Source organism: Macaca fascicularis, chromosome 1 (genome assembly GCF_037993035.2).
Source record: "Macaca fascicularis isolate 582-1 chromosome 1, T2T-MFA8v1.1".
NCBI lineage: Eukaryota > Metazoa > Chordata > Mammalia > Primates > Cercopithecidae > Macaca > Macaca fascicularis.
In genome coordinates this window covers 121230154-121253419 of record NC_088375.1, presented here as the reverse complement: position 1 = coordinate 121253419, position 23266 = coordinate 121230154, and the positions used below count along the sequence as shown (strand labels likewise).

Sequence of the window (23266 nt, the reverse complement as noted above, 5' to 3'; positions counted from 1 at the left end):
TGGCCAGAGACTTATTAATTTTGCATTTACTACTTCATGTCCCACATTAGATCATTTACTCCTGCCAGAACCATCTGAAAGTTTCTAAGATATGCTCGCTTTTTTTTTTTTTTTTAAGATACAGAGTCTTGCTCTGTTGCCCAGGCTGGAGTGCAGTGGCACGATCTCAGCTCACTGCAACCTCTGCCTTCCATGTTCAAGCGAGTCTCCTGCCTCAGCCTCCTGAGTAGCTGGGATTACAGGTGCCCACCACCACGCCCGGCTAATTTTTTGTATTTTTTAAAAATAGAGACAGGGTTTCACCATGTTGGCCAGGCTGGTCTTGAACTCCTGACCTCAGGTGATCCACCCACCTCAGCCTCCCAAAGTGTTGTGATTACAGGTATGAGCCACTGCACCCTCTGTTTTTTGTTTTGTTTTGTTTTTTTTTTAGATACGGAGTCTCGCTCTGTTGCCCAGGCTGGAGTGCAGTGGCTGGATCTCAGCTCACTGCAAGCTCCACCTCCCAGGTTTACGCCATTCTCCTGCCTCAGCCTCCCGAGTAGCTGGGACTACAGGCGCCCGCCACCTCGCCCGGCTAGTTTTTTGTATTTTTTAGTAGAGACGGGGTTTCACCGTGTTCGCCAGGATGGTCTCGATCTCCTGACCTCGTGATCCGCCTGTCCCGGCCTCCCAAAGTGCTGAGATTACAGGCTTGAGCCACTGCGCCCGGCCTGTTGTTCTTAAGAGATTAAAGTCTTCCAAAGAGGTTACAGGTCAGAGGAAAGCACTATTATTGAAGCACTATTATTATTGAAGTTAAATCTCTTAATCTTTACATTAAGTGTTCATGAAAGAAATGCATCAACAGTAAATCCACTTTAAGTTGGATGTCTTAGAAGAGTTAACACAAAAAGGGTTTAAGAAGGACCAGAAATGTAGTCCATCTTTTTTCTAACTTTAGGGATGCCTTAATTTTTAAACTGGTCCGTAAGTAAGGAAATCAGCAAATGAAAGTGCTTTGGCGCATTGGCCATTTTTTACTTAGGGTATCCTAGCTTCTTCTTACTCAAAGTCAGGTCTATTGACTATCAGCATCACCATTACCTAAGAGCTTGTTAGAATGATCCCAGCGCAGACCTAGCAAATCAGAGTCTACATTTAACAAGATCCTCAAGTTATTTGTGTGCATATTAATTAAAACTTGAGAAACCCTGATCTAGCTTACTTTTCACATGGATTTTATTTTTTTTTCCTGGGTATTTGTTTTTATAATGTTTGGCTAGCTTTTTCCAAAATGCACCCATGAAGTTAATATAATTTTCAGTAAACAGTCTTTGGGAAAATAGTTCACTATTGTACTAAAGAAGAATGAGAAATGCGTATTTGAAACCAGTGTGCAGATAATTTGATTTAATATAGCTCCTTTGGCTATCATTTGTTGTTAGAATTGTTGACATGCTAGGAGTTGGAAGGGAATGGCCGTTTATTTTTAAAACAATTTTGTGACATATTTAAAGATGTAATGGCTGCACTGAATCAATGATTATTATCTATCATGAAACTTTCATTACAATATGGATACCGTTTTGTCTTTTAGTTCTTTTACATGTGTCTAAAGAGTTTTATTTAAAAATCTTGTGGCTGGGCACAGTGGCTCACGCCTGTAATCCCAGCACTTTGGGAGGCTGAGGCAGAGAGATCACATGAGGTTGGGAGTTCGAGACCAGCCTGGCCAACATGGAGAAACGCCTGTCTCTACTAAAAATACAAAATTAGCCGGGCATGGTGGCACATGCCTGCAATCCCAGCTACTTGGGAGGCTGAGGCAGTAGAATTGCTTGATCCCGGGAGGCGGAGGTTGCAGTGAGCCGAGATCACGCCATTGCACTCTAGCAACAAAAGCGAAACTCCATCTCAAAAAAAAAAATAAAATAAAAAAATTTTTGGCAACAGAACCACTAAAATAACAGGTGAAAGTACATGATATATAATATGATCTCAGTAAATAATTGGTTAGGTTTGTGAAGCAGAGGGATTCGAAAGACCATGTGGTGGTGGGGGTGGGGGTGGGGGTGGGGGTGGGGGTGGGGGTGGGTGCGTGTGCGCGCATGTGACTGTATGTATTTGATTTCAGTGTCCTTATTCAGGAATATTGAACATCTTTATTTCTTTGAGGATTTGGCTAAAAGGATATTGTTTTACCAGTCACTACTGATAATTCTTGTCTTTCATTCTCAGAAACATTGCAGCGGCCCGTCTGGAACATAAACAGAGAACTAGGCCTGCCTCATCCTCCTTTTTCCCAGCAGCCAGTCCATGAGTCACCACAACTTCATCAAAATGAGGGCTTGGCAGGGCTGGAGCCAGACTGTTCCGCTTCTTCCATGTCCTGCCACAGGTTACAGGATCATGGTTTTGATTTTAGTAGGACTCGGAACATTCAAGATGGTAGTGAAGGCACATGAAACCCACTTCAGGATGAAATCTGGGCAGAGACTCATTAATTAATTTTGCATTTACTACCTCAGAGCTCAGAAGAAACTCCGAAGTCAGCATTTGCTTTACTCTTTCTTTATGATTGCATCTGACTGCACCAAGGTGGGCCATGCGTTGTTTGGTCTTATACCTGATGAAGAAATGGTAACAGCTGACAGAAATGGGTACAGCTCATCAAAAATGTGCAGCATCGGCAGAGGGAAGATACGGGGCAAATGTGCTTCCTGATGGTTCCATGGGGATGTGCCCCAGTGTGCATCTGCCTGTCGGAAGAGTCACATTGCTGCTTAACCTGCTGGATTGCCCTAGTCTTCAGAATGGTCCTGAGAAAACATCACTACTTGGATGTTCTGCTTTGCCTTCCAAGGAGCAAAAATAACTTTGGAGCCTTGTGGGAAGTGTGCCTGGGATTCTTCAGTGGTTTCAGGCAGATAGTTGAGACTGGGGCTTTGATATTCAAGGTCTTTGGCAAGAATCCCAGACTTGACCAACTGGTACCAGGTCAAAGGTTTTTGTATTCTTGTGAATTTTTTTTTGTCCCTATTGCCCAGGGATGTCACTGTAAATATATGTACATTTATAAATAATTTTTGTATTCATTGACCATATGTGTTGGCTGCAATGTAAATATTTTTGATATGCCAAAATTATATATAATATTCAGTTATAATATTGACAAGTAGCTTCTCAGATCATAGATTTTAAATAACTTGATTTAATGATATCTAAAAATTTTATTTAAAGTATAAAAACTGTGGCTCACACCTGTAATCCCAGCATTCTGAGAGGCTAAGGTGGGAGGATTGCTTGAGGCCAGGAATTTGAGACCAGGCTGGGCAACATGGTGAGACCCTGTCTCTGCAAAAAATAAATTTAAAAAATAGCTGGGCATTGTGGCATGCTGTTGTTGTCCTAGCTACTTGGGAGGCTGAGGTGGGAGGGTCACTTGAGCCCGGGAAATCAAGGCTGCAGTGAGCTGTGTGAAGCCACTGCACCCCAGCCTGGTGACAAAGCGAGACCTGGCTCAAAAATAAATAAAATAAATAAAAAGTTTTAAAAACTTACTTGTTAAGAAGTGTATCTATAGAGGCAGCTGCTTGGTGATTGTATACACATAAACACAGTCTTGGTGTAATTAACTGCCTTCTTCAGGCCTAGAGGTTCATACTTCTGGTCATTTGCCATCTGTTTAAAAGTGCTAGGTGATACTCCCTTTCTAACATAAAAAGCTTGTTCTTTCGGAGCCTGGCAGTCCTGTCACAGCTGTATGTACCTAGAAGAAAACTCGTTTGGAAATTCCTTTCATTTCCTTCCCCTCTTGCTCCCCACTTCCCTCTTTTTTACTGAAACAGAAATTGATTGAGGAAAGTTCAGTCATTCCTTCAGAAACCAGTGAGTTAGATCGGGTTGTTACTTTATGTATAATGAACGCTTCAAAAACTGGAGGCTGATTTAAAGATTGCAGAACTTGAGTCAGAATCATAAGCAGTACTGTGACATGACCTGGAGCCAGAACAGTTGCTGATATCAGAACCATCTCTTTCAATCTGTGACTTTGCTCTTGCCATGTTCTGACTGGGGTGAGCCGCTAGGATATAAATCACTATCACTGTCCGTATTTGAGTCTGCACATCTTGTCATTATTTGCTTTAATGCTCTTTGAGTTGCAACAGGTGTATTAAATGAGTATTTGAAATTCTGTGAATAGGAATTCTGTTGGTAGTGAAATAGGTTCTCACACCTGCTTGCTCAGAATGTGAAAGTATTATTTCTGAGTCCTCGTTGTTCACTTTCTAAAGTGACTGTTGTTTGGTGTTGGAGTTGTTAACTGGGTTCTCTTAGGTGTGCTATATCTTGGCAAATATTCTCTATGATGAACTCTTCCTACTATCACAGCCAGGACTATGACTGGATTTCTCAGTCTCAGTGCCCCAGATTCACCATTTCTGATTGTGTCTGGAGAATGTTCTCCTGGAAAGGTATTCCATGTTCCAAAAGCTGCAAAAAGATGCCCACTTCGCAACTCTGGGTCAGTTGTTTACTCTCTCAATGTCTCATGTTGCTGAGTTCTAGAAAATCTCTGTCTCATTTACCAGGGGTCATTCAAAAGTCTGAGATGGTGTATTGTCATGAAATATTTGTGAAATTTCTTACCGTGAATTTGGAGGCAACCTACTTTTGTTTCTCGCTCTAGTTCTCCATTGGTCTGGCCTCCTGCTTCTCAGTCTTCTCTGACCTCTGGTAAGTGGAACTTTCATTAATACTTCTGTCGCACTTTGTACCTGACCTGGGTGGCCTTGCAAATGTTGACTCAGATTGTGGATTTTCCACTTTCTTATTTTTTTATTATACTTTAAGTTCTAGGGTACATGTGCACAACGTGCAGGTTTGTTACATATGTATACTTGTGCCATGTTGGTGTGCTGCACCCATATTTTCTACTTTTTCCTCTGTTTTCCTCATTTTCTCCCCTGGGAAGTCTTGCAGATGATGCATATTTATTTGCTGTATTCAGCCTTCCATTATTAAGGATAAAATTGATCCCTACATTGAATCTGAAATTACCACTATATGGATTACTCTGGCTCACTGCTGTCCAAGCTTGGTTTTCTCTTTGCTCACTTCCTGTCATATTTTCAGTTTGTTCAAAAGAGGTAAGCCACTTTATTACAGACTCATTACTAGTACTAGACATTATCCACCTCTGCTTTCACCTGATTCTTGTGGGGAATCCTCTTTAATTTGTTGTAACCTTCTCAGCAACTCTTCTGTACTTCACCTATAATGCCTAGCAAATTGTTATCACTCATAAGCCTGTAATCTTCATCACTCAGATTATTTGCAAGTAGAAATCTTCTGGAACCAATTGGTCCATCTGACTTCTGCACTGGGCCACATCCATCTTCTTCATTGTCAGAATCTGAGTTTTCTGTCTTGGAGAACAGCTGGAAAGTTGTCTGGCTGTTATGACACAGTATTGAAATACCAGACTGAGTTTTAGTTGTTTCTAGTTGTGTTCACTTTGTGCTTTCTCTAAATGGGAATATCTTCTTTCAGCAAAGTTCTTCATTGACCAGGAAACCAAAGATTGCTTCTTAGCTGAGTTTGTTTTGTTTTTAATCTTTTACCAGTGCACAGTATATCTTAAGAAGGGAAGAGTGCTCTTGGGAGTAGACAAACATGCAAACATTCTTTTTTTTAATTTGAGATGGAGTCCATCTTGGTCACCCAGGCTGGAGTGCAGTGGCATGATCTCGGCTCACTGCAACCTCTGCCTTCCAGGTTCAAGCAATTCTCTTGCCTCAGCCTCCCGAGTAGCTGGGATTACAGGCACACCACCATTTCCGAGTTGTTTTTTTTTTTGTATTTTTAGTAGAGATGGGGTTTCACCATGTTGGCCAGGCTGGTCTCAAACTCGTGACCTCAGGTGACCTGCTCTCTTTGGCCTCCCAAAGTGCTGGGATTACAGGCATGAGCCACTCGCCCAAACCCAAAATTTTTATACTGTAAAGCCTTGGAGTGGTCCTTGTTTTGTATAAGTGATTAAGCCAAAAAGTTTTCTTCAATTTCTATACCAAAGAGCTTTAGGTAAATAAAGAACTTCACACTAATGCAATGTAATTCCTTCTTTGTGCTTTCAGATTTCCTTACACAAGCTGTCCAGTTCCCTCCTCTAAATCCAGTATTACTCACTAGATAATTTCAGCCACTTAAATGTCTATTTTTAAGTTCTTGTTCAAGGGTTCTAAACTCACATAATTTCTCAACTTTTTGCCAGAAAGTTGAGCATTTATTCTTATTTTCAATCCTAAGTGTTCATCCACAGGCAGCAGCCCTTCTTGAGCTGTTTAGTACTGCCACACCTTTTTCTTTAATATGTCAGCCTCTGATCATTTTCACTTTGAACTTCTTAAAGATCACAGTTTCCTGTCCCTTCAATCTGCGATCCCTTTTCTTCCTTTCTTACTAGATTATGGTGTAGTCTGTACTAGACTGACTCAGAATTTAGACCTCGTTCGCTTCCTGACTCTGCTTGTTACTAACTTTGTAATCAAGGGTGAGTCTTTTTCTTCTCTAGGCTAGATTTTCTCATTTATGAAATGAGGACATTTTTCTTTTTTTTTTTTTTTTTGAGACGGAGTTTCACTCTCGTTGCCCAGGCTGGAGTGCAGTGGCACAATCTGGCTCACCGCAACCTCCGCCTCCCAGGTTCAAGCAATTCTCCTGCCTCAGCCTCCCTGGTAGCTGGGATTACAGGCATGTGCCACCACGCCCAGCTAATTTTGTATTTTTAGTAGAGACAGGGTTTCTCCATGTTGGTCAGGCTGGTCTTGAACTCCCGACCTCAGGTGATCCACCCGCCTCGGCCTCCCAAAGTGCTGGGATTACAGGCGTGAGCCACCGCGCCCGGCCTGAGGACATTTTTCTAGATGCTGTAAAGCCCTTTCCAGCTGTAACATTCTATGAATCTGTAATTCCCTCCAGGAGCTAAGGAGGATTATGCTACTTTAATAAAAAGCTGCTTTCGTGACATTTGTTCAAGTAGAACAAGAGTGATGCTGCTCATTCTGACTTGAGCCAGATATATTTCCTTTATATATAGCAGGAGTAATGGTCTAAGAAATACTCATTAGGAGAAAAAAATTCTGCTTCTAAACAGTGTTAGTAAACAAAGAATCTTGACTCAGTGGAAAAACCGCCCATTGCTCTCCAGAGCAGAATGTCTGAATGCTGGTTTTATAGCACACTACAGTATCAGAATGAGTTGACAGGTCTACCACAACTAATTTGTAACTAGTTTGTGACTCACCTTTCCAATGTATTCAAAGTTATCCCTACAATTATATTACTCTCGCTCAAATTCTGATAGATTTCCTGAATGGAAAAGGTGGAGTTAGGGCGAGGCTGCCAGAGACTGTGCCAGTGAGCATCAGCAGTTGTGTGTGAGAGGGCAGACGACAGCCTGTGAGCCAGTGCTCTAGAAAACTTTGTGTAGGAGGCTGGGCGCGGTGGCTCACGCCTGTAATTCCAGCACTCGGGGAGGCTGAGGTGGGCAGATCACGAGGTCAAGAGATTGAGACCATCCAGGCCAACATGGTGAAACTCCATCTCTACTAAAAATACAAAAATAAGCTGGGTGTGGTGGTGCGTACCTGTAGTCCCAGCTACTCGGGAAGCTAAGGCAGGAGAATCGCTGGAACCCAGGAGGCAGAGGTTGCAGTGAGCCAAGATCGTGCCACTGCACTCCAGCCTGGTGACAGAGTGAGGCTCCATATCAAAAATAAAAAATAAAAAATTGAACAAACCCGTGTAGGAGTGCTGCCTCTCTGCTCTAGCAGTGGTCCTTCTACTGACAGTGCTGTCAGAGTCTGGTCTCCTAAAGAGCCAGGTCATTTTCCATTATGTCAACTCAGATGCTTGAGATGTCCTTCTTAGATATTCCTAGCTTGCCTAAATAACTAGTCAGCAATCTATTTAAATGTGAAGAGCCTATCTTAAATAAACACACACACACCCCTAGGAAAAGGAATTCCTGAAACTTTTCATTATTGCGTATGTTTTTGATCAAGCAGTATGTTAACCCTCTAAGCAGGATTAGTGTCCCATGAGTATTTCTTCCAGCAGAATCATGTCTGCTTAATGCTAATCAGGAATGTTGCAAAGCAAGGTTAACTGAAATGCTGAGAGAAATACCTCCTTTCCCCACTGCCCCCTAGTGAGCACTTTATTTCAGTAGGAATACATAAATTCTCTTGATTTGTTTGTCCTCTTTCAGGCCGATTCTCCAAGTCTACCTGGAAAAAAAGACAGTATTCCTTGAACTCCGTGCCCTACTGGCACAGGGTCTACATTTATGCCATTGGCTCTCTGTTACTCCACAACTTTTTATTTTTTTGAGACAGGGTTGCACCGTGTCACCCAGGCTGGAGTGCAATGGTGTGATCGTGGCTCACTGTCGTCACTGCAGCCTCAATATCTCAGGCCCAAGTGATCCTTCCACTTCAACCACCTGAGTAGCTGCACCACCACACCCAGCTAATTTTTGTATTTTTTTGTAAAGATGGGGTTTCACCTTGGTGCCCAGGCTGACCACAAACTCCTGGGCTCAAGCAATCTCCCCTCTTTGGCCTCCCAAAGTGCAGGGATTATAGGCATGAGCCACCGCACCCTGCAGTACTTTCCCTAGTATACAAGCTACTCTCTTGAAAAAAATAGCGGGACCCCATTCCAGTGTGCAAGTTCCCCTAAAGTGCCACCTCAGAATAACTTTCATGTTTAAAAACAGCTGTCTTCACATCGCCCATTGTGAGGTTGTAAAAGGAACATTAAGATGTCAAGCAATTTAGATTCTGTCACCCATTTCCCTATGAAAACACAGATGTGTTAAAAGTCTTTAATTACCTAAAGGGTCGTCATAAAAAGTAAGAATTCTATTCCAGAAGACAGGAGTTATACACAGGGAGGTGTGTTATATACTTGCTAATAAATTTTGTGTAGGCTCTTTAATACATTTATCTGATAATGGAATAATCAGCCTTTTTGGTGGAAAGGTATATACAGAAGCTAAATCATCATCTGTTAATAGTGTTTAAGAAATTTCTTCATTGAGATGGAATATGGGCAAGATGACCTTTAAGGTCTTTTTCACTTTTATCTTTGGAAATCCCCAGAAGCAATCTGATGGTCTTAAAACTTTGTCTTTTCTAAGTCCTTTGTATTCATTTTAGAGCTCTTCAGGAAACCAGATAATTTTGGGCTTTGGTTGACAAAAGGGGTCTGACCTGTGTTCGTAGCTGGGAACATGAAACACGAAATTCTAGGCTTAATCTTCTGAAGAAATCTGTAAGTAGTTACTAGCATAAGTGGCATTACTATACTAACAAATTTAAAAGCCTATAATGTATTAAAACTCTTTTTTTACTCTTGATTACATTTTTTTTGTAAGACAGAGTCTTGCTCTATTGCTCAGGCTGGAGTGCAGTGGCATGGTCTCAGCTCACTGCAGTCTCCACCTCCCAGGTTCAAGCGATTCTCCTGCCTCAGCCTCCCAAGTAGCTGGAATTAATTACAGACACCCGGCACCATGCCTGGCTAATTTTTGTATTTTTAGTAGAGATGGGGTTTCACCATGTTGCCCAGGCTGGTCTTGAACTCCTGACCTCAAGTGATCCACCCACCTTGGCCTCCCAAAGTTCTGGGATTACAGGCATGAGGCACTGTGCCCAGCCCTCTTGATAATTTTTATTCTTGTTTCTTCTTATCTGTGAGACTACAATTAGAATGGGGTTGAGATTGTGGTGTTCAGTTTTATATCAATATTTTACCCAAGTGTGTCATGGCCTTTTCTAATCATTTTAATAGCCACAGAAATGCCAGAAGCGTAATGGAATAACAGGTAAATTTACTGTCATTTTATGCCACATCCTCTTCTTACTTTGCTTCTTGATACAGATTATAGAGGTAATTGTGAAGACAGTTGAACCTTAGAAGATTGAGCTAAGATTCTTTTTTTGGCAACCTGCAAGTAATGTTTCATTTTTCTATTACGTGATCTCTTTCCCCATACAGTTGGCAGATGTTTCCCCCCTTTTTTCTACCTTAAACTTTTTCGTTTGGAGTACAGTCTAAACCAACATCAGTTAGCCTTGATTTTCTTTCTTTTTTGGACAATTGTCTGGTTCATTGACAAAAGTAACGAGTTTGGAACTAAGAGATATATTATAAGCTGCACTTAACCCCTGAAAACCCGTGAAACATCTGGAGGTTTTGTCAGTAGTAAGGTAGGGGGTGTGTGTGTGTGTGTAGATGGAATAGGGTGAAGGTGAAGAAACAGCTTGACTTGTGCCTGTTTTCAGATAAAGGAGTAAAGTGATCCTCTATGAACCGTAACTATCTTGAAAGAGAAATTGATCATCACATGGTCAAGTACTCTTGGAATGTCTCTTTGCTGTTTACTGTGTCCTCTTTACAATGGTGAGACTTATTTTTACCCTCTACTTTCCACTATTATTTTTTTCCCCTATTGGATAATGCCAGTCTGAGCAGCCCTAATACTAGATGTACCTAAAAAGAGATACAAGCCAAGTCATTGTTCAGTGTAGTCATTTCTTAGTATCTGTTTATATTTTGTCACACATCAGAATGTATATTTTATAGAGCATGTGTTTGTCTACTTGTTTGTCTAATATGTCTTTAATAAAGCTAAAACACATTATGATTTTCTGATCTTCTTTTGCCTAGCGTACAGCAGTGAAATGGTACATTTTTGAGTTTGTATCCTTTTGAGGGGGTCTTCAAGTAGCTGTACAAGTGAGAACAGGGCAGAGTTGCTGTCCTTTAGTTCTTGCCAAGTCACATAGTGCCTTGAGCCTGCCCCAGGCTGGCCCTGCGGCTGTGAGCTGTGAGGACAGGCACTGTGTGCTCTCCTGCTTCCTCCCTGGTGGTATCCACTGTGGTGCTAGATGCCTGGCAGGTATGGAAACAAATACACTTCGTAATTCATTAGAAAATAAGAGTGTTTTCTGCACAGGGAAGGATATGAAGGCAGCATTTTCTAATTCAGTAAATCTTTGATTAAGAGGATAAAGAATGTCAATATTCTGGTCAACTTTGTTACTATATCACAGGGGCCATTTTCTTTGAGGCTACCAACTCTTCGAAAGCTCGTAATATTTACCCCATCATGTACTTCTACTGCACTTTATTCTTCTTTTTTTGAGACGGAGTCTTACTCTGTCACCCAGGCTGGATTGCAGTGGTGCAATCTCGGCTCACTGTAACCTCCACCTTCTGGATTCACGCAATTCTCCTCCCTTAGCCTCCTGAGTAGCTGGGATTACAGGCATGTGCCACCATGCCCGGCTAATTTTTTTTTTTTGTATTTTTAGTAGAGACGGGGTTTCACCATATTGGCCAGGCTGGTCTCAAACTCCTGACCTTGTGATCCGCCTGCCTCAACCTCCCAAAGTGCTGGGATTACAGGCATGAGCCACCGTGCCCGGCCAAGCACTTTATTCTTTAGGAGGCACTTTCCACAGACATCTCACTTGAATTTCACAACACTCAGGATATAGATTGGGCAAACAATTTTACTTTCCACATTTTATAGTTATGGAAACTGGACAGGTGACATTATCACTTAGCCAATATCAAAAGTTTTTGTTTCAGCTCACCCACTTCCTCCTGTTCTTTAAAAACTTTTGATATTAGGTAAGTGATAATTTCACCAAGTCCCAGGCAGCCCATCCCTGACAGCATTGGCCAGAAAGACAGCAGGATTTGAATCCAGGTTTTCTGACTCAGATTCAGGGTTTTCCCTACTATGATACCTTCTAATTCAAGCAGAGTATCTTCTCTATAGTCTGCGTAAACACTTCAGTAAAACCCTCCGGACATTGATCACTTCCAGTCTGAAAGTTTGGACTGGAATTTACCCTAGTAAAAAATGCTTTTTGCTAAATTTCTAATAGAAAAGTTAGATCTTTTTTTCTCTTTTAAGGTGACATGCAAAAAAAAAAAAAAAAAAAAATGCCGTGGTGTTAATTGTACTTTTTGGAGTGGGACATGCTAGGGCCTATATGGTAGCATCCTGCTGAGTTATGAAAGATATTTGTTCACACTTGTAGATATTTAGAGGTTTGTGACAGTGCTTAAGCTATCTGTGCTGAAGGACTAGTTGCCATGGATCAATACTTTTGTAAAATGCAGTAAGAATGAATTTCTAGAAAAATTAAGACAAAATACAAACATAGAATTTTTATTACAGATTCAACACATAAAATTACTATCAAACTGCAATTAAAATTGCTAAGTGCTTATTCTCAGTTTCTGTAGTTTATTGTGGACAAAGCAGATGCTTTGTGAATTGGCACAAGTCTGCAGATCACTTCTGTAGCAGTATTGCTGGAACTGTGTAACGGTGCATTTATGTGTCAGGATGGGAATCGGCTTTTACTTATTTTGGGGACTCCTTTTAGTCTTGCTGGTATGATATGATTGAAACTGAGGACTGGACTTTGTCTAGAGGCCTCTCTGGCTAGAAGCAACAATTAAAACACCTTTTCAGCTCACTGACTTCCTCCTGTTCTTCAGCTCCTCACTTGCTGGGTAGAGCATTTATAGCATGCTATTTGTTTTCCAGGCCTGCTTGCCTTTCTGGCCAATGCTCTCAGGGATGGGCTGCCTGTGACTTGTTTATAAGGGAAATTCTATCACAAGAGAGGGAAAGGGAAAAGGAAGTACATGGGTCATTATACTGGGAGGAAGGTGGTCTGATGCTATGGAGTCTGATGTGGACTTGTGGGTGATCACTAGAGTAATACTCCATTTGGGCTCTTTTCTCTTCTCTTCTCCTCTCTTCTCCTCTCTCTCTCTTTCCTTGTTTTTTGAGACGGAGTTTCGCTCTTGTTGCCCAGGCTGGAGTGCAATGGCGCGATCTCGGCTCACTGCAACCTCTGCCTCCCGAGTTTAAGCAATTCTCCTGCCTCAGCCTCCCGAGTAGTTGGGATTACAGGTGCCCACCACCATGTATTTGGGCCATTTCATTCACCACCTCTACTGCTTTGTTCAAGAAATGTTTCTTGAAATCTCTAGGATAGAGATTTGTCCCTGTTCATTTAGTTCTCAGACTCTCCCCCAGGCCAGTCATCAAAGCACTGACAAAAAGAGGCAAATAGGAAGTTTTAATCATAATTACTGCTGGGAAGAAATGATGCAACTGATAGCAAATACATTCTGCTTATGCTTTTCAGATACTGTGAAGCATTTTACCTACTTAACATTTACTTACAACACTCCCTTTGAGGATGATATTCTTTTTTTTTTTTTTTTTTGAGACTGAGTCTGGCTCTGTCGCCCAGGCTGGAGTGCAGTGGCCGGATCTCAGCTCACTGCAAGCTCCGCCTCCCGGGTTTACGCCATTCTCCTGCCTCAGCCTCCGGAGTAGCTGGGACCACAGGCGCCCGCCACCTCGCCCGGCTAGTTTTTTTGTATTTTAGTAGAGACGGGGTTTCACCGTGTTAGCCAGGATGGTCTCGATCTCCTGACCTTGTGATCCGCCCGTCTCAGCCTCCCAAAGTGCTGGGATTACAGGCTTGAGCCACCGTGCCCGGCTGAGGATGATATTCTTATCTCCTATATTATGCTGTTCTTGCATTGCTATGAAGAAATACTTGAGACTGGGCAATTTACAAAGAAAAGAGGTTTAATTGGCTAACCGTTCTGCAGGCTTTACAGGAAGACAGTGCTGGCATCTGCTCAGCTTCTGCGGAGGCCTCAGGAAGCTTAAAATCATGGAAGGCAAAGCGGGAGCAGGCATATCACATGCAGAAAGCAGGAACAAGACAGAAATTGGTGGGGAGGTCCCACACACCTTTAAGCAACCAGATCTTGGGAGAACTCACTGGATTCCTAAGAACTGTACCCCCAGGATGCAATCACCTCCCACCAGGCCCCACCCACAACACTGGGATTACATTTCAACGTGAGATTTGAGTGATGACAAATATCCAAATTCTATCATGCCCCACTGTACAGAGGATGATCCTGGGTAAGCAAGCTGCCCACATTCACATCATTAGCAAGCAGTACAACTAGGAGTTCAAATTATATTTCAAAGCACACATTCTTTCCCTGTGCCTAAGGGAAAAAGTGAGCTTTTATAAAACTCCTACTTGGTCATTTAGTCTTTCTTGTTGGCTAAACTGTTGTCCTCCCAACCCTCTGAAATTCAATACATCGAAGTCCTATCCCTCAGTACCTCAGAGTATAATCATATTTGCCGATAAGGTCTTTAAAGAGGTAATTAAGTTAAAACGAGCACGGAGCAAAAACCAAAGACCATGTATGGATTCATCAAGAAAGAAGCCACAGAGAGAGCTCTCAGAAGAAACCAAACTTGCTGACTTATTGATCTTGGACTTCTAGCTTCCCGAGCTGTGAGAAAATCAATTGTTTAAAGCCATGTGGTCTGTGGATTTTGTTATGGTAGCCCAGGCAAACTAATACGGTCCCTCAGCCACCCAGCCAGGCTGGTAGGATTTTCTTCACATTTTGCAAATAAGAAAGTTGTCTCAAGCTATGTGATTAGCCAGAGGTCATGTGCTCCAAAGCCCCTGCTCTTTCTACTGAGCCACCTTGTCCTCTGACCCCAGCTGGTTCTTTTCATACTGAAATCCACTGTAGACACTTAATTTTTTTTTTTTTTTAGACGGAGTTTCGCTCTGTTGCCCAGGCTGGAGTGCAATGGCACGATCTGAGCTCACTGCAACCTCTACCTCCTGGGTTCAAGTGATTCTCCTGCCTCAGCCTCCCGAGTAGCTGGGATTACAGGCATGTGCCACCACGCCTGGCTAATTTTGAATTTTTAGTAGAGACGGGGTTTCTCCATGTTGGTCAAGCTGGTCTTGAACTCCCAACCTTAGGTGATCTGCCTGCCTCGGCCTTCCAAAGTGCTGGGATTACAGGCATGAGCCACGATGATGGGCCTGACACTTAATATTCTTTTAGACATTCTGAGGAGAAACTGGAAGTGAAACTGACGAACATACTGGCTAGCATGCTAGCAGTTCTGATGCACTGCACATCCCCAGGCTCACCGAAGTTCAAACAAAAGGCATCTGCGGCACTGAACTATACTTGCCACAAAACAAGAAACTGGAATCTCCTTAGATAAATGAGTGCATCTGGGGACAAAGAAGCAAGTTACTTGGAGCTTTCGAGAGTAAATGCTCTTAAGCTCCTGTCTTATTCTTTCTTCCCAAGGACAAACTGGATTTTGAAATCAATATATAGAATCTCATCTGTGGAATGACTGGCCGCTCTTGAGTTATACTCAAAATCAAGTCGTTTAATTTTGTCTCTTTTCTAAATGCTCCATCAAAGCCCATGTGAATTTCTCTGTCTTGAAAACAGTAGGTGTGTGGTTTAAGGTCAGCAGTTCCAGAGGCTAGTTTGAATTATTTACTCTGGGCAAGTTCCAGAGGCAAGCGCTCGGGTATATGTTCCATGCCAGAAACAGCTAGTGCAGAAAGAAACAACTGTCATCAACTAGTGAATTATTGCCACTTCCATGGTTTTGTTCTTTATACACGTAACCTGGGGGTGGCTCAGGGACTGCTCAGATAGGCTCTTACGAAAAAGGAACTTAAGGCTATTTTTTAGGTGTGTGAAATTGAGCATTTTGACTTTTGGAGAAGCACAAAGCCATCATGAGTTGCAGGTCTGCAGGAAAGCGGAGCATCATGGTGCCAGGAGCGTTACCTTTCGGGCCCCACTCCTGCACATGCACCAGCTTTCTCACACCTTTTTCAGACCTCAGTCACTTGTCTCACCTGCCAAATGTGTACCATTTCCCGAAGTGCCCCTGAGTGTAAAAGACTATAAAACCGAGGGAGGAGGAGAGAAGTTTGAACACTACCTCATGTCTTCCCCTGCTGAAAGCTGCAGTGTTTCTGCCTTTGGGCAGCCTTCATTTAGAGAAGGCCCTAACACTTGTCTTAGTTCAGGGAAGGGATTTTGTAAAGATAAATCCCAATTTACAGAAATGACTGTTCACTTTGACCAGAAGTCCTTTCTTGTGTCTAACTTAAGTTCTATCTGATGTAAGACTTGTTAGTGAAGCGGTTACTGAGGCTGGTGGAAGAATTTAGGAACAACATTTCCTCTGTAGCTCTTGAATGCAGGGGTGTGACTTTTAGAAGGTCTTTGGTTACAAACCTGTTCTGTTTTCTTTCTCTCCCCAGAGAAAGAACATTTCTTTCCTCATTGCTCTTCCTACCTTTCTTCCAACCCCCAATAAAAGAGTTTGGGCAAAAGAACTAGAAACTAAACTCTGAAGTCTCCAGTTTGCCATCCATGGTGGGAGTTCCACAGCTAGGCAGGGGCTGCCAATTTCCTACAGACAGCTGGCTACATATATGAGGATTCCTTGTGGTAAGTGAGTGATTCAGAGCACTGCTTTTGACAGTGAACAGAGCTGGACTCCAATCCTACCCCCACCTCTTCCCAGTTGTGGGAGCTTAATCCAGTTTCTTAGATGCCTTGTGCCTCGTTCCCCTTATCTGTAAAATGGGAACAGTCATGCTTACCTTATATGCTTGTTGAGATAATTAGATGAGCTGATGCATACAAAGCAATAAGCAGTGCCCAGCACAGTGCTCAATACATTTTGGCTGCTGTTAGCTATTGTTATGGGCACTCAGAATGAAGCATCCCCTTCCCACTCCCTTCTCTATCTGGCACAACTCAAGATGGGGCATGGGGAATGTTAGTAGCGAGAAGTAACCCCAATGAGCTATTTTAGGGCTAGCCCTGGAGACTGGGATTCCTAGTTGGATTTTGCTTAGAAATAAGATACAATGTCCTGAAACTATGATTAAACGAAAAGTGCAGGCCAGGCATGGGGGCTCACACCTGTAATCCCAGCACTTTGGGAGGCCAAGGCAGGTAGATCACCTCAGGTCAGGAGTTCAAGACCAGCCTGACCAACATAGTGAAACCCGTCTCAACTAAAACTACAAAAATTAGCCGGGCATGGTGGTTTGTGCCTGTAGTCCCAGCTACTCGTGGGGCTGAGACAGGAGAATGGCTTGAACCCGGGAGGCGGAGCTTGCAGTGAGCCAAGATCACGCCACTGTACTCCAGCGTGGGCGACAGAGCAAGACTCCATCTCAAAAAAAAAAAAAAAAGAAAGAAAGAAAACTTCATTCAGCCAGAGTCCATTGGACTTGGATTCTGAGCAGTTCTGCTCCTCACTGACTGTGATCTTGGGAAGTCTTGATGTCACCTGATGTCTCCCCATCACTGCCCCCATTGTGTCTTTGCTTCTTCCAATTGGTTTATGGTGGCTCTTCTTAACTTTCCCAGGAGAGGACTCCCTTTATCTGCAGAACAATAATGACAAAGTCTTGCAGGAGATTTTATAGGGGACAAAGAGCCTGTCTGGCTTAAGAGAAGAGAATGAAGTAGGAAACTGGAGACATCTTTTTCTTTAACTGAGAAGTTCTGACCCTCCCAGAAAGTATATAGTGTTAAGTGACCAACAGTAAGCATCACCCCTGAATGAGGGTTGTCCTTGGCCCACTGACTCCGCCTATGGTGTAATTCCAGTGGTTGTGTAGGAATTCATGCAACAATCCATGGCAAACTGAATGACTTCTCAGAATATTCTCTTTAGGACTTAGTATGTTGGCATCATGCCAAGGGGAATGGCGGTGTTGGGAAAACTGCAGATGTTCTGGAAGCAGAGCACTTGAGTTCAAATCTTGACGACTCCTCTTACAGGCAAACTACTAAATTTCTTTTAGCCTCTGTTTCCTTCTCTGCATGACAGCAACGACAGTACTTACTTCACAAGATTACTGTGAGCACCAAGTGGAATCATTTCTGCTGGAGAGAAGGAAACACTTCAGTTTTTAGCAGTCTCACTTATTTGGGTGTGTGGGTAAAGGAAATGGCAACTTCATTGCCTCTGGGCCCTGTGGCCGATCAGCGGACTGTACTTTATCCTTGGGGAACAGCTGTGGCTTTTTCATAGATTCAAACGTCACTCTAATGTTCCCCAGGCTCCTCTGGGTTTACTCGAAAGGGAGCCCCTTGTTTGGATTGTTGCTGATCTGAAGAGGGACCAGCAGCTGCTTTCCTGCAAAAATGTACTGCAGCCTCTGTGGGCATTCCCTGGCTACTACACACACTGCCATCCCCAAGCAGCCACAAACTACGATGCTTTGACAATGAGAGTTTGACTATTTTACGTATCTTGTTTTCCAATTATACTTAAGAATCCAATAAGCTGAGTAGTAGGAAGCTGAAGTACTAGCCTGGCAAAGGAATGAACAGAAAAACCTAACATTTAAAAAGAAGATTAAAAAAAAAAGTCCTTGCTCCGTTTGGGAGGCTGGCTTACTTTTCTTAGTACTCTGCTGTTCCTGATACTGTTCAAGCTGGGGCGCTGAAGATCTGGAACCACATAGCTTGGATTTTCTTCAGACCAAAATACCTCGATGCTCATTTTGTTTTTTTGAGACGGAGTCTCGCTCTGATGCCCAGGCTGGAGTGCAGTGCTGCGATCTCAGCTCACTGCAGCCTCTGCCTCCCGGGTTCAAGTGATTCTCGTGCCTCAGCCTCCCAAGTAGCTGGGATTACAGGCACCTGCCACCATACCCGGCTAATTTTTGTATTTTTAGTAGAGCGATGGAGTTTTGCCATGTTGGCCAGGCTAGTTTTAAACTCTTGACCTCAGGTGATCCACCCGCCTTGGCCTCCCAAAGTGCTGGGATTACAGGTGTTGAGCCACCACGCCCGGCCTTGATGTTTATTTTGAACTATCAACTTACCTTCGATGCCTTTGTAGACCCATCCAACTACTTCTCAATAAATGGTCCAGGATTAATGCGTATTCATGCTCAGTGTAGGGTAGCTGATTCCAGAAATGTAAGCCAAATCAGCAAACTCTCCTAAAAAGGACATCCTATCTACTGCTAAGCTGTCTTCCCAAGCTAGCCAGGGAGTCTGAATTTGGGCATGAAGGCAGGGGAGCAGATGGGTTGAGGTCTGACATGCAGGGCAAACTGGAGGGTTTCCTTGGCATATTCGTTCTTCAAATGTAGATTTTAGAATATGTGAGAAACAGTGACATTCTCACACTGGTCCCAAGCCATGGAGGAAATCCTGCCCCACTGAGAAGTGGAGACATTTCAGCCCTTGCATATCTCATCAGCAAACCACAGGATTGAGGAAGGGACTGATGGAGTCCTTTTAAAGGTCTTGTGCCATTTTCTTGCCTTTTTGTCTTTTTGTTCAAAGACATCTCTTTTTTTTTGTTTTGTTTTCTCTCTTGAGGCAAAATTGAAAACTTGGCCTACACATTGGTTTGGGCTAGAACTGGCCTCTAGGTGGCGATTCAGTACAGAGAATGGCAGTGGCTGGCATCACCTCGAGCCACCATTTCTCAGAGATACCATTATATAAGGGGATTCATGAGAAATCAGGCGTCACAATAGAGGGACAGCTTGGCCTCTGTCGCTGTTCAAGATGGGATCCTGAAGAGGTTGGGGTGCATGGGGAGCTGCGAAAGCACCTAGTCTCAAGCAATATAACACGAGTTTAAGGCTCCCACTAGGACGGAGCCCAGAGTCGTTCGGCAAGGGTTGCAAGGTTTGGGCTTGGCCTGCAGGGAGAGTGAGCCCTGAGCTTCAGGCTTGGTTCCCTCACTTCTGGGAGGCCCCGCTCAGGCTCACAGCCCCTGATGGAGCACTCAGCTTGGTGGCTGCCTGCCCAAGGTCTCCAGAAAAGGCAGACAGCTCCTAGTTGAAGTCCTCCCACTTTACTTCCCCTTCCTTCCCCCTGTTCCCCACTCCCTCTCTTCTCCTTCACCCCTTTTCCCTTCTGCCTCCAGTTCCCTCTGCTTCCTCCTTCTTCCCCCTCTTCCCCACCTCCTCACATACCCCATTCTCACCTTCTGCTATTTACAAAGCGCTTTCCCCTGTGTGATCTCATCTGCTGCTCACAGACTCCTATGGAAGAGGGACAGGTTGAGCCCTCCCTCACTGCCTGGTACGCTTTGAGGACACAGTGCAGAAGTGCTTATAAAGATCCCTTTATCTGACTGTCGCCACCAGCAAATAGTGAGTACCTTGGGGCAACTACTGAATTCAAATTAGTGCATGCTGCTTGGCATGAAGGAGGTCTCAAAATTATTTACTGAATGAATAAATATTTATAGTTGCAAAGAACTGAATCAAGGGACAGTAGGTGGTAGAGTCCATTCCAGAAGTTAGGCTTCAGACTTGTAGGACCTGCGACGCTGCCGCACTGGGTACTAATTGTAACACGGTTTTCTAGTTAAAAATACAGTATGTGAGTACATAAGCGGACCCATGCAGATCTGTCTGCGTATCTGGCTCTCAACCACATGAAACTGCTCTGGCACCAGTCTGCTGTCTGTCAGGGGCACTAGGAGCTGTGGGTGGATCTAGGGAAGCAGCTGGCCTTTCTGAGGCCGTCCTTAAAGTATGGGATAGGCACTCTGAGCTTCTCAGCTATCAAAACCCTTCTGTCTTTAGCTGATCTAACATATTGAGATAAAAAGCACCACCCAGTTATTACTCAACCCACTCCATTCCAATCCATGAATCAGCACTTTATGTTTTTTGTTTTTTTTTTTTTCACTTAAATGTACATATTTCAGGCAGTTTAGGACTCTGCGATAAGACTATATAGGTTCAAATCCTAGCTCTATCACTTCCTAGCTGTTGGCCTTGGGTAGGTCATTTAACCTCTGTGTGCCTCTATTTCTCATCTTTTAAATGATAAGAATAAGAGTATTTAACTCAGAACATTACCGTGGGAGTTAATATATAGAAAACAATGAGAACAAGGCCTGGCAATAAGTCAGAGCTAGGAGGTGTTCAGCCAATCTCTCGTTACGGTTTCCTGGGTTTGAGAATCGCTTTGTGTTCCTCTGATGGAGGTGCTTCACGGTTTTGTAGAATTCCCTGGAATGCTCTCATTTCAGCTGTGAGGCTTTCAACATTTGCCCACTCAGTTACAGCTTTCTTGAGGCCTAAAGAAGAGAGGCAGCAACTGGAAGTGCATTTTTCTGCTAATGAGGGCTGTGGCATTTGTTTCATATACAGCATCCCCAGGTGGCCCCAGACAGAATTCAAGGGCTTTTTTCTCTACAGCAGTGCTTACCACTTAGCACACAGTAGGTGTTAAATAAACGCTTGTGCCAGGAAGTGAGGAAGGAAGATGCAGTATGGAGGAAACATTAATTAGTACTTAGTAGTTTACACGGACAAGGTCCCAATGGGGTATATACTTGTTCCCTAAGATCTACTGACTAAGCATGAAAATCACCAAGGAAATGTGATCAACTCGGAGCAGAAGGAGTGGAAGGAGGAGAGAGAAGAAACTGGAGCAGCCTGTTACCTGACCGAAGAGATCAGGCTTTACATTGCAAACGGTTCCATCAGCTCAGGCCACGTGGAAAACCCTGCCGCTGCTCTGGGACATCCAAGGCATCTCCGATTGCTGCCTGCCCCAGAGTTTCATCCTTCCAGGGGTAGTTTGTCACTTGTGTTGTAGCCTCTAAGGTACTCTTTCTTATGGCTAAACACCAGCCAGCTCCCCAGACATTTCTGTGGGTTTTGGCAGGAGACAGAGATGGGAGGCAGACAATGCTCTAGGGTGGTTCTTAGGAGAAACTTTTCCGACCTTGGCAGTCTTATTCCAATATTCATGCCAAATTAGACTAATAATAGATCCTCACCCACAACCCAAATCCTCTAGCCTGAAAGGCTTAGAGTAGACAGAATGCAACTAGAAACTACTCTATGTTCTATAAGGGGGCTGAAATTGAAACAGAGCTTTTCTGGCGAACACATTAGCTAATCAACGAGGTCACTGATGGTAAGGAGGACTGTCTCAACTGCATGCCAACTCTGATTGATGGATAAAGCCTGCCTGGGGAATTGTGTTGAGTTGGATTCTAAGTCTCCATCATCACATCTAGGTCCCAGAGGCAAGTGCTGTAATTCACCAACAATGTCTGTCACAAGTACAGGAATGGGGAATAGCCCCAGGAGGCACAGATAGATACCTGCTCCAGGAGGCTATTTGGAGTTAGGAAAACAAAAATGGTTGAATGATCAACTACGCTCATTTAATTAAATCATTAAATCTATGACCTTGAGCAGTTCAACTCTTGAGGAAAATGTGGTATCAGCTCAGGAAAGAAAAAGAAGGAGTAAGAGTGGGGATAGTGGAGTGTTCCAGTTCCATAGCTCTGTAGAGCCTTCTCAGTATTTAAAAACAGTCAGATTGGACTGGGCACAATGGCTCACACCTGTAATCCCAGCACTTTGGGAGACCAAGGTGGGCGGATCACCTGAGGTCAGGAGTTCGAGACCACCCTGGCCAACATGGCAAAACCCCGTCTCTACTAAAAATACAAAAATTAGCTGGGCATGGTGGCAGGCGCCTGTAACCCTAGCAACTCGGGAGGCTGAAGCAGGAGAATTGCTTGAACTTGGGAGGCAGAGCTTACAGTGAGCTGAGATGCAGCCTGGGTGACAGAGCGAGACTCCATCTCAAAATAAATAAATAAAAATAAATTAATTAATAAATTAAATTAAATAAAATAAAATCAGATTGAGAGGTAGCCGGTATGACAACATTAGACAGTTATTCTGAGTTGCAGTTCAAGACCTGGGAAGCTCCTGAAGTAGATAGTTAAGCCACTGGCAACCAGAAGGAAGGGCAGAGAGAGCGTTTCCCAAACTGGATACCGTGAATCTCTTAGTATCCATGAGATGTTGTAAGTATATTGCCATGAAACATAGGCAGTGGTGGGGAGGGGATTTCCATGGTTATTCAAGTTTGGGAAACCTGTCAAAAAAGTTCAGCCAAATTAACTGTAGTCCAGGGTGGCTCTTGGCCTGAGGGCGTTATGGAAGAGAAATGTAACAAGCTAAGAAAGAAAAAGTGTAGGTGGGGTCGGGCTCTGAAAGGCCTTGAATGACAGGATGAAGGCTTTCGTTCTGATTGGGAGACATGGAGGATTTGTGCGCAGGAGAAGTGATACATTCGGGGCTGGGGGTTAGGAAAATAACTGTTGGTACCATGAAGATGGAATAGAGAAGAGACTGGAGGTCAGAAGACTAGTTAGAAAGGTGTTATATGGTCCAAACAAGACAGGCTAGCAGCCTAAACTTGGGCTGTTGCAATGGGAATGAAAAGGAAGGCCCAAAGTCAAGAGACATTTTCACCAGGAATAATGTCAGGTCTA

The 23266-nt window shown here is 43.5% G+C and overlaps 1 protein-coding gene across 16 annotated transcripts in view; it reads left to right on the top strand.

Annotated features, from left to right (window-relative positions):
- Positions 1–3538, top strand: part of LRIG2 (leucine rich repeats and immunoglobulin like domains 2) — a 187566-nt gene extending 184028 nt beyond the window's left edge. For all 16 annotated transcript variants that reach the window (XR_012416347.1, XR_012416346.1, XM_065547570.2 and 13 more), the window contains one exon: positions 2221–3538. Coding sequence is in view for 14 of the 16 variants with exons in the window: in XM_065547570.2 (XP_065403642.1) it covers positions 2221–2447 (227 nt within the window). In the remaining 2 variants the exon portion in view is untranslated. The remainder of the gene's footprint in view (positions 1–2220) is intronic.
- The last annotated feature ends 19728 nt before the right edge of the window (positions 3539–23266 follow it).